The 14,125-nt window shown below is 35.8% G+C and overlaps 3 protein-coding genes across 4 annotated transcripts in view; 2 read left to right on the top strand and 1 right to left on the bottom strand.

Moving 5' to 3' along the window:
• Positions 1-2,900, top strand: part of LOC107602970 (cyclin-dependent kinase-like 1) — a 9,180-nt gene extending 6,280 nt beyond the window's left edge. For both annotated transcript variants that reach the window (XM_016295628.1, XM_016295627.1), the window contains exon 10: positions 1,993-2,900. In XM_016295628.1, coding sequence (XP_016151114.1) covers positions 1,993-2,094 — 102 coding nt within the window. In that variant the 3' untranslated portion in view covers positions 2,095-2,900. The remainder of the gene's footprint in view (positions 1-1,992) is intronic.
• A 249-nt stretch (positions 2,901-3,149) lies between these two features.
• LOC107602971 (ATP synthase subunit s, mitochondrial-like) lies at positions 3,150-6,912 on the bottom strand. Its single transcript, XM_016295629.1, has 5 exons — positions 6,817-6,912; positions 6,467-6,572; positions 5,028-5,236; positions 4,182-4,353; positions 3,150-3,466 (listed from the first exon to the last, which is right to left on the bottom strand). Exons 2-5 carry the CDS (start codon positions 6,568-6,570, stop codon positions 3,352-3,354), a joined length of 600 nt encoding a protein of 199 aa, XP_016151115.1. The 5' UTR covers positions 6,571-6,572; positions 6,817-6,912; the 3' UTR covers positions 3,150-3,351.
• A 44-nt stretch (positions 6,913-6,956) lies between these two features.
• On the top strand, positions 6,957-13,519 carry l2hgdh (L-2-hydroxyglutarate dehydrogenase). Its single transcript, XM_016295626.1, has 10 exons — positions 6,957-7,199; positions 8,999-9,114; positions 9,196-9,347; positions 9,449-9,580; positions 10,702-10,864; positions 10,955-10,989; positions 11,072-11,239; positions 11,321-11,478; positions 12,560-12,691; positions 12,802-13,519. Exons 1-10 carry the CDS (start codon positions 7,108-7,110, stop codon positions 12,995-12,997), a joined length of 1,344 nt encoding a protein of 447 aa, XP_016151112.1. The 5' UTR covers positions 6,957-7,107; the 3' UTR covers positions 12,998-13,519.
• Positions 13,520-14,125: the final 606 nt, after the last annotated feature.

Below are 14,125 nucleotides of genomic sequence, written 5' to 3'. Positions count from 1 at the left end.
ACCAAAATATACTTTGTGGTAAACAAACACTTATGTAAAGTTAAAAAAAATAAAAACATCAAATCACAATTATAACCAGTAGTCAGCAGCAGAGGTTATTGGCTTATTAGTCATTCATTTCTACTTTTTCTCTATATTTTGAAATGATAAAATCACTATTATAAAATTATAAAATCATCAAGAAATCAGATTTTGTCAGAATTTTAAACTTTTTTTGTGTATGAAGTAAGAAAAAGTCACGAAGTGCCTTGAAAATTTTTTCTTCAATTTGCAACTAAATCACACATAATCACTGAAGTTGGTCAGTTCCATATACTAGAAGAATAATGGTACATTTAATAAGAGTGGAATATATACATTTTCTATATAAAAATTCGATTTTGCACCTGTTACTGTTGTTAATAAAAGTACATTTTGTATGCATCTTTACTCAAGCTTAGTGCTTTACTGTAAAATCTGTATAAACAATAAACAAAAGAAAAATAAACAAGAAATGAACATGTAATATTATTAGTAACTGCACTTATTAATGCAAAACAATAGTAATTTTATGATTAAATGATCTATATTTTAATACTCCCACACACCACACCCAGTGCTACCAAATCTGCTCCTGGCGCCACCATCTGTAGAACTTACTGGCGCTGGTGCCACTGCTCTCAAATGTAAGTCTGGAGCCCTGCAGTAGATATTCATATATCTATATATCAGAGATTTATATATATATATATATAGGTCAGTAAGATTCTTTTATAAAGGCATTAATACTTTATCAATCAGAAGTGACATTTATAATGTTACAATAGATTTCAAATAAATGCTGTTCTTTCGAAATTTATAGTCATCAAAGTAAAAATGTATCATGGTTTCCACAAAAAAAGTAAGCACCACAACTGTTGATAATAATAATAAAATAAATGTTTCTTAAGCAGCTAATCAGCATATTAGAATGATTTCTGAAGGATCATGTGACACTGAAGACTGTAGTAACGATGCTGAAAATTCAGTTTTGCCATCACAGTTGCAAAATATATAAAAATAGAAAAGAGTTTTTACCGTTAACTGTTTTTACTGTATTTTTGATTAAAAATGCAGCCTTGGTGACCATAAGAGGCTTCTTTCAAAGACGTTAAAAAACGTACCAACCCTACGCTTTTGAACAGTGTTTTTGAAACCAGAAAAGTTGGGACGTTTGTGAAATGCCCTAACACTAAGAATATATTATTTGCTCATTCTCTTTAACCTTTATTTAATTGACTAAAGTACAAAGAAAAATTTTCACTTGGCCAACATCATTTTAATTTGTAAATATAAACAAATGTCGATGCCCTACATGTACATTATTTCTTTGGAATTCCCTGAATCTTTTCACAATATTATGTATGTTAGTAGTTAGTGAAAGACCTCAATTCTTTGCCATTTTGCATTGAGAAATGTGGTTTTTGGTTTATTTGACACTTCTCTCATGAAATTTGGCACAAAGTGATGAGCCATGATCCAGCTTTGCTTGCAAAGATTGAGATGCTCCTTTTATACCCAAACACGATACCTTGACCTATTACCAATTCACCTGCTTACTGTGAACCGTTTCAAAACGGTTTAATTTGGATATTCTATAACCTTTTTTGGAGAGTGTTGCAGCCATCAAAATCTAAATTTGTTTATATTTATAAAATACGATTTTAAGTTGGTCAGTGAAAACTTTGGAAATCTTTTTTGTATTTTTGTCAATTAAATAAAAGTTTATTAAATAAAAGAGAAATGAACAAATCACAGATTCTTGATTTTACTGCATTTTACAAAACATCCCAACTTTTCTGGAATTGGGCTTGTATTTATATTAATTCTTATTTTCTTTATTTACTTACTTATTTTCAGGTATAACCTACATTACGAAATGACATTTTTTTTTAAGTACAACAAAAAACATTTTGGTCATAGAAATCTCCAATTTATTTTAATATTTTAAATCCCTGTTCTCTGTCTATGTAGTATCTGCCTCAGTTGGCCAGCAGTACTGTCTTCCCAGCTGTGGAAAACAGAAAATACTACAACAACCTGCGTAAATTCAACTATCATCTACCCAACATATGATGGACGTCGACTCATCAGGAACCCGAGACCCGACCGACCACCTCCCAGCTGGTGTGTGTGTGTGAGTGTGTGTGTGTGTGAGTGAGATAGACAAAGGGCTCTGCTCTGCCTGTAGAACAATGATGTCACACTGCCAAAGCAGACTCACAGAGGCATTTCTGTAATATGTAAAATGACAACAGCAATAATAATAGCGTTAAAACTGAATGCTGTGCTTGATAGTTTGATTAGAAACTGACTGTGGGACAGATTTTTTTAACCTCTATGATCCAGATGTTTTACTTAATTATAAATCCTAATGATGTTTGAAGTGTGTATATGTGACTAAAATCATTTCTAGAGACGTAACCAGACCCAGACAGAATCAACAAACATTTTTTTTCAGATAAAAGACTGGAATCTTGCAGTATGGATTTTAAAAATCAGAATTCTGAATTGCTGAAAGCATGATCAAATTAGCCAAAATATTTAATAAATGAAGTGTTTGGGGATGTGTAGAACTTGTTTGAAATGTGCAGAAATCTTTCTGTGTGGGCCTGGAAATAACCCTGCATTTTTTAAACATTTATCACCCCATTGTGGACATCATGATCTTTTTGTTGCCTTTAGGAGCAGTGCTAATAATTGCGCCACTGAATTGCACCAAATGCCAAATTCAATGTGATTTGCAAATGTGTTTTTTGTGTTAAAATAGATGGAAAATTAAATAGTTTTTGTTTGTTTTCAGACTAAATCATTAAAGATCTTTCTGCAACATATATTTGTTTCTATAGCTTCTTGATAAGAAACGAAACAAGAAGTGTATGAAGAAAACAACAACAAAACTGTTGAAGATTTATTGATAATGGCAATATAACATTGTTCAACTGCCCGGGGTGGTCTGACAAAATTCCATTTTGTTGGATCAAAGCTAATTCGGTGTTGTTGACTGTGCAACATATATTTGTTTCTATAGCTTCTTGATAAGAAACGAAACAAGAAGTGTATGAAGAAAACAACAACAAAACTGTTGAAGATTTATTGATAATGGCAATATAACATTGTTCAACTGCCATTTTGTTGGATCAAAGCTAATTCGGTGTTGTTGACTGGCCTCTAAGGCAGAGGAGCTCTCTGCATCCATCCTTGGGATGCTCAGTTGCTTGGATACTGTTGCCACAGCAGTCATGGACATCAGCCAGAGGGCTCGTCTGGCCTGGTCATAAAACTGTGAAAGTTGTGGTTTTCCAAATGCGCTCTGAGAAGCGCTGTGATTGGCTAAGCAAGGTCCAGTTCTATGGTGAGTCTGGGAAGTGCAGTCTGGAGTCTGTCCACAGTCTGATCTTTATCTTTTACACCAGGCAGATCACTGAGAAGCAGCCACTCCAGGTTCCTAATATACACACACACACACACACACACACACACTTATGGTTTCAATAGCAGAAGCCACTGATTTTACTCTAGTGACAAACCAATATATCAGCCAGGGCTGCGCTTCTCAAAAGTAGATCATTAAAACCTTTGGCAGCAGTGGTCTCTATGATCAACTTAAAGGTTAATTTTTTTTCTTCACTGGAACAGATTTGGAGAAATTTAGCATTACATCACTTGCTCACCAATGGATCCTCTGTAGTGAATGGGTGCCGTCAGCAGTCCAAATAACTGATAAAAAACATCACAATACATGCAGATTTTTGCTTCACAAGATTTATTTACAGACAATTTGTTAATTGTTGGATTATTGTGATGTTTTGATCAGCTGTTTTGGACTCTCATTCTGACAGCAGCCATACACTGCAGAGGATCCTTTGGTGAGCAAGTGATGAAATGCTACATTTCTACAAATCTGTTCTGATTTAGAAAAACTCAACTACATCTTGGATGGCCTGAGGGCAAGTACTTTTTCAGGAAATTTTCATTTTTGGATGAACTATTCCTTTAAGCTCACACTGCTTCTGGGAAAAGCAACCCTGGCTGATTAATTCACCAATATTTGGTCATTTGAGATGATCAACATCATCCAATTACCATGCCCATGTGGCATACACACAAAATTATGGGCAATAATGAGAGCTAAACAGAAATAAAAGATGATGTTGTCATACCTGAGGTGATGAAGAGTGATGATTCCTTTATCTGTCACGTTGCCACAGGAAACCATCGTCATGTTCTTTAAACTGTCCTGCAGTGTCTTTATTTGACTCAAACGCTCCAGACAGGCATCTTCTATATAAATACACTTATTGAACCTGATTTCCTCTACATGCTCAAGACCCTCTAAACACAAAAACAAAGGTGTGTTAGTACCAACAATTCTTTAGATGCTTTTGGTAAATAATAATATAATCCAAGTGGTCAGCAACCTTTTTAAAAAAAATAAAAAATAAAATTATATATATATATAATATAATATATATTATCTGATATAATCAGTTGGTCAACATATTACTAGGTGAAACAAGCAAGTTAGGGTTTGGCTGGTGTTGTCATATTGAGTACAGGAAGAGTAGAAATGTAAACTAGTGTACTGTATAGTAAAACTGGATTTGTGAAAAGACTATGTGAGTGAAAAAGAAAGAGGACTGCACTGTATCTGTCTGTGTAAAACACCCCTTAGCTTTACGTCACTTTTTCCCCACAACTGAACCTCTCATCCTCACCTGTGACACACAGACAGTGTCTCAGTGTCACACACACATGGTAGCGTCCTCACAAACTTTCCCTCTCTGGGGTCTAATTTAATAAATAATGCAAGACTGTTTTGCTGAAGCAAATGGAGTAAGAGATCTTAGAGTTGAAGCAGGTGCTTGACCTTCTCCATTCACTGATGATTTCATTAAATTTGTATAGGTAATGTCACAATGCTAAAGATTAAAAGATAATTCTGCTACATAAAGGTAACTGGATCAGGGCAGTGAGAAGAGTGTTTATGAGTTTAATCGATCACTTACCCAGATGATCAAAACCACGATACATGATGCAGGACTCTGTGGCATCAATAGCTTCTATCCGGTAGCGGCCCAGCGGCCCAGTCGGGAGTCCGTTGTAATCGTGCTGCCAGCGGTCGAAACCACGGAACCGGACTTTTGCACCACATCTCAGGAGCCATTCGGCAGCGGCTCGATCAGGACCCACTGCTTTAATACGCTCATAATCAACTCTATATTGATCAAAGAACACAACAATTACGGATCACTGCATCTGGAAAGCTGACGTGACATTTCAAGCAGTGACATGCCATCTAAAACCAGTGACAGACCAATGAATCATCTGCTTTTTAGCCATTTTTGATGGATTGTGCACATTTTCAGTTTTGTATAAACTACCGTTCAAACGTTTGGGGTCGATACATTATTTTCAAATGTGTTTTTAAGAAGTCTTTTATGCTCACCAATGCTGCATTTATTTGATCAAAGATACAGGAAAAACAGTAATATTGTGAAATATTATTACAGTTTAAGATTCTTCTATTTGAATATATTTCAAAATGTAATCTTTTCCTGTGACCGTAAAGCTGAATACATTTCAGCAGCCTTTAGTGTGACATGATCCTTCAGAAACCATTCTAATATGATGATTTACTGCTCAAGAAAAAATTCTTATTATTATCAATGTTGAATACAGGTGTGCTGCTTAATTTTTGTTGAAAATGAAACATTTTTGTCAGGATTATTCAAAGAATAAAAAAGGTAAAATCAACAGCATTTATTCGAAATGGAAAACTATTTATAACATTACATAACATGACAACATTATAAATGTCATTTTTGATCAACTTAATACCAGTATTTTTTTGTTTTTTAAATAAATATAAATAAAATCTCACTTTTGAACTTTTTGCACTGTATATCTTGTTTTTTTTTGTGACTGAACTGTACTAAATATATATTTCAATATTATAGCAGCCAGGAGCAACACAGATTTTTGGTGTGTTGAAAGACACATTTGTTGACCACTATTAACTATTTTGTACAGCACTGTCCGACATGGAACTTTTAAAATAAATCTGCCACACTTCAGGACTGTTCAAGTGAACTGCAGAAGCTAAAAAGAAATGATGCACATAAAACATTCACTAGATGCTATTATGTTATTAAGTTGGTGTTGAGTTCAGACTCTAAATAAGAGCTGTTGTTGTGAATTAGCAGGCTTAGATTAGTCTGCATAGGGATTCCTCACTCCATGGATTAGTCATTCTAGAGACTAATTACTCTAGACATTGATTAGTCCCTTTATAGATATTTATGGCTCTCACACTCAACATTGTGTTTGTTGTGATTGGCCTCAGGTGCTTTACAGTCTGCTGTGGGTTGGGAAAGGAAATAAATGATGACATTAGAAAAATATTCAACTAGTTACATAACTGTTTTGAAAAATATCCAAAAATTACTTGTTGAAAACAGCATTGAGCCACCCCCAGAACTCACGACTGCCCCCTGACGCCTGCTTGTGTGCGGATAAAATCCTCCGCGCTGACCAGGTGAACAATCTCATGTCTATGGATGAAATATAGAGAGAGAAAGATATATGAGATATCAAAGTATGAAGACATGTTCAGTGACACTTTCTAACAGCAGATCGAGCAGAATGATCTGTGTACGCTGATGGTCGTGTCATTGAATATGGAGGACAACGTAATTCACTTATCAAACATCTAAATGTAGTAAAGCTCCCAGACAATCGGTTCATACCATATACAGAACTGCAACAATAAAATAATGTAAATCCTACAAAACGGACCCTTCGGTTCAGGTCGTTGCTGTTCTGTATATGCGCGGAGTGTCTGTTATTTACATCCTCTGTCCTCCATGCGCCCTCGCTGATCTTTCACCGGTTACGTCACCACGTCTCGCGCTCCCATTGGTCAGTGAGTGTACGTCAGGGGCGGGGCTACAAAGGACAGATTCAGCGTCCTAACAGAGAGAAGATTCCTTTACTCGAGCATAAACCGTACCGGGTCAGCGACTAGCACTATGATTACACGGTTATAATAAGTCTGTTAGGAAAAGTGCAAACGTAATTTGTGGAATAATGATACGAACTTTCGGTACCGGATCTGTGTGCGCACGCTTATTGACACAGGGATCAAAGTATGCAAGGTGCAGAGCTGCACACCACAGCGGGTGAGAATAACAACAGCACTACAGAGTTATTGAAACACTAGTACAGAGTACTCACAGTGACACAAAGTGTTCTGACTGTAGTGCTCCTCTATTAAAATTACCTCGGCTGTAGTATGACTTAGTATTAGTATTGTTATTGCAGAGTGATACTGTAGTCAGAATGCATTCAATGACATTAGTTAAGGATGCACCGATATTAAAGTAAAAAGTTACCACTATTTATTCACCCCCATGTTGTTCCAAACTTGTATTACCCTCTTTCTTGTGTGGAACGTAAAAGAAGATATTTTGAAGAATGTTGGTAACCAACAGCTTTGGTTACCATTGGCGTCCATTGTATGGAGAAAAAAGGCAGAGATATTTCACGAAATGTTCGGGCTGTTCCATAGAAGAAGGAAAGTCAAAAAGGTTGAAGCTGTTTTCTTTAAAGTTGCGGACAATAACTGGTCAATGGCTGATATTATTCTGTTTTGTCTAAATAAATAAAAAATAAAACACTACAAACTAAAATCAGATATCTTAAATGTTACAAATGAATTTAGGCATCACAGCATTATAATAAATTATATGAAAAAATAGATATTTATCATGCAGTTTTCTTTTTTTACAGTAATATTAAAGGGGTCATATGATGTGATTTCAACTTTTCCTTTCTCTTTGGAGTGTTACAAGCTGTTTGTGAATAGATACGATCCCTAAAGTTGCAAAGACTGAAGTCTCAAACTCAAAGAGATATTCTTTATAAAAGTTAAGACTCCACGCCCTCCTAAAACGCCTCGTTTAAACACACCCCCACATGTCTATGTCACTGTGTGGGAAGATTTGCATAACGCCGCCCAAATGTTCACGCAAAGAAAGAAAGCGTAACTTTGATTCTCGCTGTAATATTGTTGCCGCCGCCATGTGGTGAAGACGCTGTGTGTTTCGTTGTGAAAGCGAAACTACTTTGTTTGGCCTTCCAAAAGAGGACACAACTAGACATCAGTGGTTAAGTTGTATTTACAACACTGTTCCGGAACAGTTCAAACCAAATATTCAGATGTGTGCAATGCATTTTACGGAGGACGAGGACTGTTTCCTGATCCTGGTAGAGTAGCCTACAATGCCGGTGTTCTGACAAATAATGCTGACTCACAGCCTGTAAGTACGTTTTCATATTCAAAGGATTTGCCACTGACTATTCAAACGCGAGTTTTGAGCAGTGTAGAGCAGTGCTAGTTGTTTGTCATTTCTCCGATCACAAATGCAGACATGGTTTTATGTTTACGTGGCGCGATGCAACGCAATGCAACGCGTAAAAAGACCGTATGAGTCATTATAATCAGTAATTATGTCCCCACTGGATGCTACAAATGCCTCGATTGTAATGGGTTTTATTGGTTTTGTCTCTTTATTGTTTTTTTCATCACACGCTTGAGGTATTCGGCCAATCACAACGCACTAGATAGCTGGCCAATCAGAGCACACCTAGCTTTTTCAGACCGATGAGCTTTGTAAAAATGTACGCGTTTCAGAAAGGTGGGGCATAGAGGAGAAACAATAATGTACAGTGTGTGTAAAATAATGTGTTTTTTTTAACCTTAAACCGCATAAACACATTTCATTACACCAAATACACAAAATAATGTTCTTTTTTAGCAACGTCATATGACCCCTTTAAATTATTTAACATTAACATCAACTTTAAGTGAGCGCAAGATGACGACAAGGGTAATCAAAATGTATAAATAGAAAAGATGATCATGCACAGTTAAATATACAATATCGGATTACTAATATTATCCCATTACATTGTGTAGCTCATTTGATGTTGCTGTTATTGGTGGAGGGATTGTTGGACTGGCCTCTGCCAGAGAGCTGATCCTCAGGCACCCAAACCTCACCTTTACTCTGCTGGAGAAAGAAAAGGAGCTTTGTAAGTGTGTGTTTGTTCTAGATACTTCTTCATATCTGCCCTGATTTCATATTCATTTCTTTTGTGTATTCCTTCCCGCAGCTCTCCATCAGACAGGTCATAACAGTGGGGTGATCCACTCTGGGATATACTACACACCAGGCTCTCTGAAGGCCCAGCTTTGTGTTCGGGGAGCCATGCTAACATATCAGTACTGCCAGAAGAAAGGTGTGCCTTATAAGAAATGTGGCAAGGTGAGAATGAGCATAGGCCCCCATAAAACCACAGATACCAAAGAGATTTGTTCCTGTAGTATCCAGTGTGTGTGTGTGTGTGTGTGTGTGTGTGACTTCAGCTTATTGTAGCAGTGGAGAGAGAGGAGATCCCCCGTCTGAAAGCTCTATATGAACGCGGTCAGGTGAACAATGTACAAGATCTCCGTCTGATTGATGCCAAGGCCATCCGAGAGAAAGAGTCATACTGCAGGGTGAGTGACACGTGTTTGTGTGTTAATGAAAGATAGGGATCATAATCCATTGGTTTGATCAATAACCAGCAGATTGCTAAAGTGCTGTCATCAGGCCTTTACCTGATTCAGGTGACCTTAGGCCTGCTGTTTCAAACACTGAAATATTAACTTATTTATGACTATCATATATGCAGGCCCTCACATACACTACCATTCGAAAGTTTGGGGTTGGAAAGATTGTTTGATGTTTTTGAAAGAAGACGACGTCAAATCGCAGCATTTATTTTATTAAAACACAGGAAAAATTTTAATATTGTGAAATATTTTTACAATTTAAACCAGCAGTTTTCTATTTTAATATATTTTAAAAATGTAATTTATTCCTGTGATGGCGAAGCTGAATTTTCAGCAGTCATTCATTACTCCAGTCTTCTTCAGTGTCACATGATCCTTCAGAAGTCATTCTAATATGATGATTTGGTGCTCAAGAAACATTTCTTATTATCATCAATATTGAAAACACTTGTACCAATAAATAGAAAGTTCAAAACAGCATTTATTTGAAATATAAACTTTTTGCAACATAAGAAATGTCACTTCTGTTCAATTTATTGCATCCTTGCTTAATGTGTCCTTACTTAAAAGTATTGTTCTTTTTTAATACTTTATTTATTGGCATTTATAACAAAATATATAAAAAATTGCAGCAAAAGGTTTGTTAAAATAACAATCCCACAGTACTTTAAAAATATTTTTAAAATCCCATTTAGACAGAGACCATCCAAATGTCAAGAATTGTAACTAATCACTGTTTGTTTTGTTTATAGATAATATTTTTTTAAATATATAATACTACAATAACACACTATAGTGTGACTTTTAGACATTAGAATTTCTGTTTGTCCAAGATGAATAAAAACAAATAGTTTCACCGATTATATTAGCAAATAAAGCAGAATTTCAGTTGTTTACCGGTGCACCCTTAAAGCCCCGGAAGTTGTGTACTTCCAGCCAATCAGATCTGCTGGAAAAGGCTGATTTCAGCCAACCTGTGCCATTTTTGTGTAGAATATGGATCAGTCAGTCAGAGAATGGACTGTACATGAAATAACGTATGGTATTTTTTTGTTTATACACAGGGCATCATGGCATTAGACTCTCCAAACACAGGGATTGTTGACTGGCAGTTAGTAGCTCTGACCTACGGTAAGGACTTCCAGGAAGCAGGTGGCACTGTGATAACTGACTTTGAAGCATCTGACTTTAAGGTGGCGGCAGAAAGCGCAGCTGGGAGTGCTGAAGGTGAGTCACGTGACTAGCTCAATGTCTCAGACTTTTTTTTTTTTTTTTTTTTGTTAATATTACTGTATTCATCCCTTTATGTCTGTTTAGGTCTGAAATATCCCATTATCATCAAAAGCTCACAGGTGAGAAACTGATTTGTGTGAATGGCGTTTTTATGATCTTTTGGGTTGGTGTATTTCTTAGTATGGCTGTGTTTGTGTGCAGGGGAAGGAGGTGAGGTGTCGGTTTGTGTTGACGTGTGGAGGCCTTTACTCTGATCGGCTGTCTGAGATATCTGGCTGTAGTTCAGAGCCCCGTATCATTCCCTTCAGAGGAGATTACCTGGTGCTTAAGCCAGAGAAAAACTACCTGGTCAGGGGCAACATCTACCCTGTGAGTAGAAACACCTCACACAAACACACAATACACAGATATATGAGAACGTGTGTTTAAGGACTCTGTTTGTGTGCTGAGGTGCCAAACCCACGGTTTCCATTTCTTGGATTCCATTTCACTCCTCGTATGGACGGTAGCGTCTGGCTTGGCCCAAACGCTGTGTTGGCTTTTAAACGAGAGGGGTATAAACTCTTTGACTTCGACACACAAGACTTCGTTAATGCGGTCTCCTACAGGTACAGTGAAATACACTTTTGCATATAGAACGTCAAAAGTTTGGGGTCAGTAATATATTTTTTAAAGAAATTATCAATTTAAATTGATCAGAAGCGACAGTAAAAACATTTACAAAAGATTTCAATGTCAAAGAAATGCTGTTCTTTTGAACTTTCTATTCATCAATGAATCTTAAAAACTAAAATATTAAGCTGCAGCTGTTTTCAACATTGCTTATAATAATAATAGAAAATTTAGCTTTGCCATCACAGGAATACACTGTGATTTATACACCATCTGAAAACTAGAATAAATAAACTTTCCATTGATGTATGGTTTGTTAGGAAAGGACAATATTTGGCCAAGATACAACTATTTGAAAATCTGGAATCTGAGGGTGCAAAAAAAATCTAAATATTGAGAATATTTTCTTTAAAGTTGTCCAAATGAAGTTCTTAGCAATGCACATTACTAATCAAAAATTTTGTTTTGATATACTTACGGTAGGAAATGTACAAAATATCTTCATGGAACATGATCTTAACTTAATATCCTAATGATTTCAATAATTTTGACCCATACAATGTATTGTTGGCTATTGCTGCAAATATACCCGTGCTACTTATGACTGGTTATGTGGTCCAGGGTCACAATTACATTTTAAAATATATTGAAATAGAAATCAGTTATTTTAAATTGTAATACTATTTCACAATATTACTATTTTTACTGTATTTTTGCTCAAGTAAATGTATGAGCATAAGATACTTAAAATAAAATAAAATAGTAATAAAAAAATCTTACCCACCCCAAACATTTCAACAGTAGTGTACACTCATATTGGCACATTCTCATACATGGAGTGCACTTAAAGGAATATTCAAGGTTCAGTTTAGCTCAAACACTTGTGGCATAATGTTGATTACTACAAAAATGAATTGCACCCAGTTTTCTAGGTGAATTATCTGTGTTACAGTGAGACACTAATGATGGACATGGACTTACTGAACCCAGAATATTTCTTTAAATACATAGGTTTGTTCATTCTAGACAGCTCATGGAATTAAAAACAAGGCCCCTTCCTCATGTGTGTGTATGTAGGGGTGTGCAGAAGCTGGTAATGAAGAATATTGTGTATGGAATGGGAGAAATATATAGAGGCGTGTTTACCAGTGCTCAGGTAAAGAACCTGCAGAAGTTCATACCTGAACTGAGCCCCAGTGATGTCCTCAGGTACAGACACACAAACACTCTATTGAGAAAGATTATAAAAGTCATACATATTCTCATTTATTATCACAGTTGTCCTGCTTGTAAAAGTTTGAGCGTGTTGGTTTGTGCAGGGGGCCGTCTGGTGTGCGTGCACAGGCTTTGGATGCTGAAGGAAACCTGGTGGATGATTTTGTGTTTGACGGTGGGAAGGGAGAGCTGGGCAGCCGGATTCTGCATGTACGCAATGCCCCGTCACCCGCTGCGAGCTCCTCCCTGGCCATCGCTGAGATGATCGCTGATGAACTGGAGAAAAGATTTCAACTGTAGACATACCTCAGATGACGCTGCCATAACCATGATTACACTCTCACTCTTATACTTCAATTCAGAGGATAAAAGAATAATTATAGAAGAAGTTTTACTTTTATACTAGTGAGGAACAGTAATGATGTAAAGAGATTTCTGGTGATCTTTTCTAATGGATCTTCTGAAAATGATGCAGATTTTAGGAAATGTTGGGTAACTCTTGTTATGTCTTTGTAAATCTGATGATTTGTGAGGAAAAAGAACTGCCTTAAAATAATGTACAAACGTGGTTGCCTCTTAAGAGAATGCATTCACTCCATATCTGAATTTGTCAAAATAAAGCATGACAAATTCTTTTAGTTGATGGGTCTTCAAATTATATCTGACCTCTAATGTCTGAAGGAAGTTATTTAAAAACAGCTCTTCTGATTTGTTCATTGTAGAACCATCGTCTGTAACCATATTTGAAGGTCTAATTCTCCTTGTATTTGTAAATTAAATTTCCAGGATTCCAGAAGTTATAGAAGCTGAATGTTCTTTAGGGATCCCATTGTCTTTAACCAATGAATGTACATTATTTTTACAGTTGTTTGTGATTCACTGGACAAGGATTTATGTGTATATATTACATGTTTTTGTACTTTAAATTTCTACATATAATATTTTAGACCTTGACATAACTATAAAAATGTATGCTCTTTATACAAAAAGGCCCGTTATTATATTTTTTATCTTTATATTATTGTAACATTTTAATATTTTATTAATTTACATTTCTCTTTAATGTTTTGTTCATTTACATAACTTTTCCAGGTCTTGAAATCACACCAGGTTGTTCAGAGACGTTGAGATTGTACAGTTGTTGAGGAGGTGAAATATCTTGATTTTTTTTTTTTAGTTTATTTTAATGCTTGTCATATTTATAATGTGATGCTGGACCACAAAACCAGTCATGAGTTGCATGGGTATATTTGTAGCAATAGCCAATTGTACAAAATACAAAATTATCGATTTTTCTTTTATGCCAAAAAAATCATTAGGATATTAAGTATAGATCATGTTCCATGAAGATATTTCGTAAATTTCCAACTGTAAATATATGAAAACAGAATTTTTGATTAGTAATATGCATTGCTAAGAACTTCATTT

The sequence above is a fragment of the Sinocyclocheilus grahami genome, unplaced genomic scaffold (assembly GCF_001515645.1).
Source record: "Sinocyclocheilus grahami isolate Dianchi unplaced genomic scaffold, SAMN03320097.WGS_v1.1 scaffold338.1, whole genome shotgun sequence".
Lineage (NCBI taxonomy): Eukaryota > Metazoa > Chordata > Actinopteri > Cypriniformes > Cyprinidae > Sinocyclocheilus > Sinocyclocheilus grahami.
Note: the sequence above shows the minus strand (reverse complement) of the source record. Positions and strands in the feature narration are given on the sequence as shown.

What these genes read in the sequence shown, in the direction of transcription:
- LOC107602971 (XM_016295629.1), bottom strand. Translation starts at nt 6,570, where the DNA reads ATGAGATTGTTCACCTGGTCAGCGCGGAGGATTTTATCCGCACACAAG. An exon ending in CTCAATGCTGTTTTCAACAA is followed by an intron (nt 5,237 to 6,466) that starts GTAATTTTTGGA and finishes TGATCAATATAG; the next exon opens with AGTTGATTATGAGCGTATTA. An exon ending in TCGTGGTTTTGATCATCTGG is followed by an intron (nt 4,354 to 5,027) that starts GTAAGTGATCGA and finishes TTTTGTGTTTAG; the next exon opens with AGGGTCTTGAGCATGTAGAG.
- l2hgdh (XM_016295626.1), top strand. Translation starts at nt 7,108, where the DNA reads ATGATACGAACTTTCGGTACCGGATCTGTGTGCGCACGCTTATTGACA. An exon ending in GTTAATGCGGTCTCCTACAG is followed by an intron (nt 11,479 to 12,559) that starts GTACAGTGAAAT and finishes GTGTGTATGTAG; the next exon opens with GGGTGTGCAGAAGCTGGTAA. An exon ending in AGCCCCAGTGATGTCCTCAG is followed by an intron (nt 12,692 to 12,801) that starts GTACAGACACAC and finishes TGGTTTGTGCAG; the next exon opens with GGGGCCGTCTGGTGTGCGTG.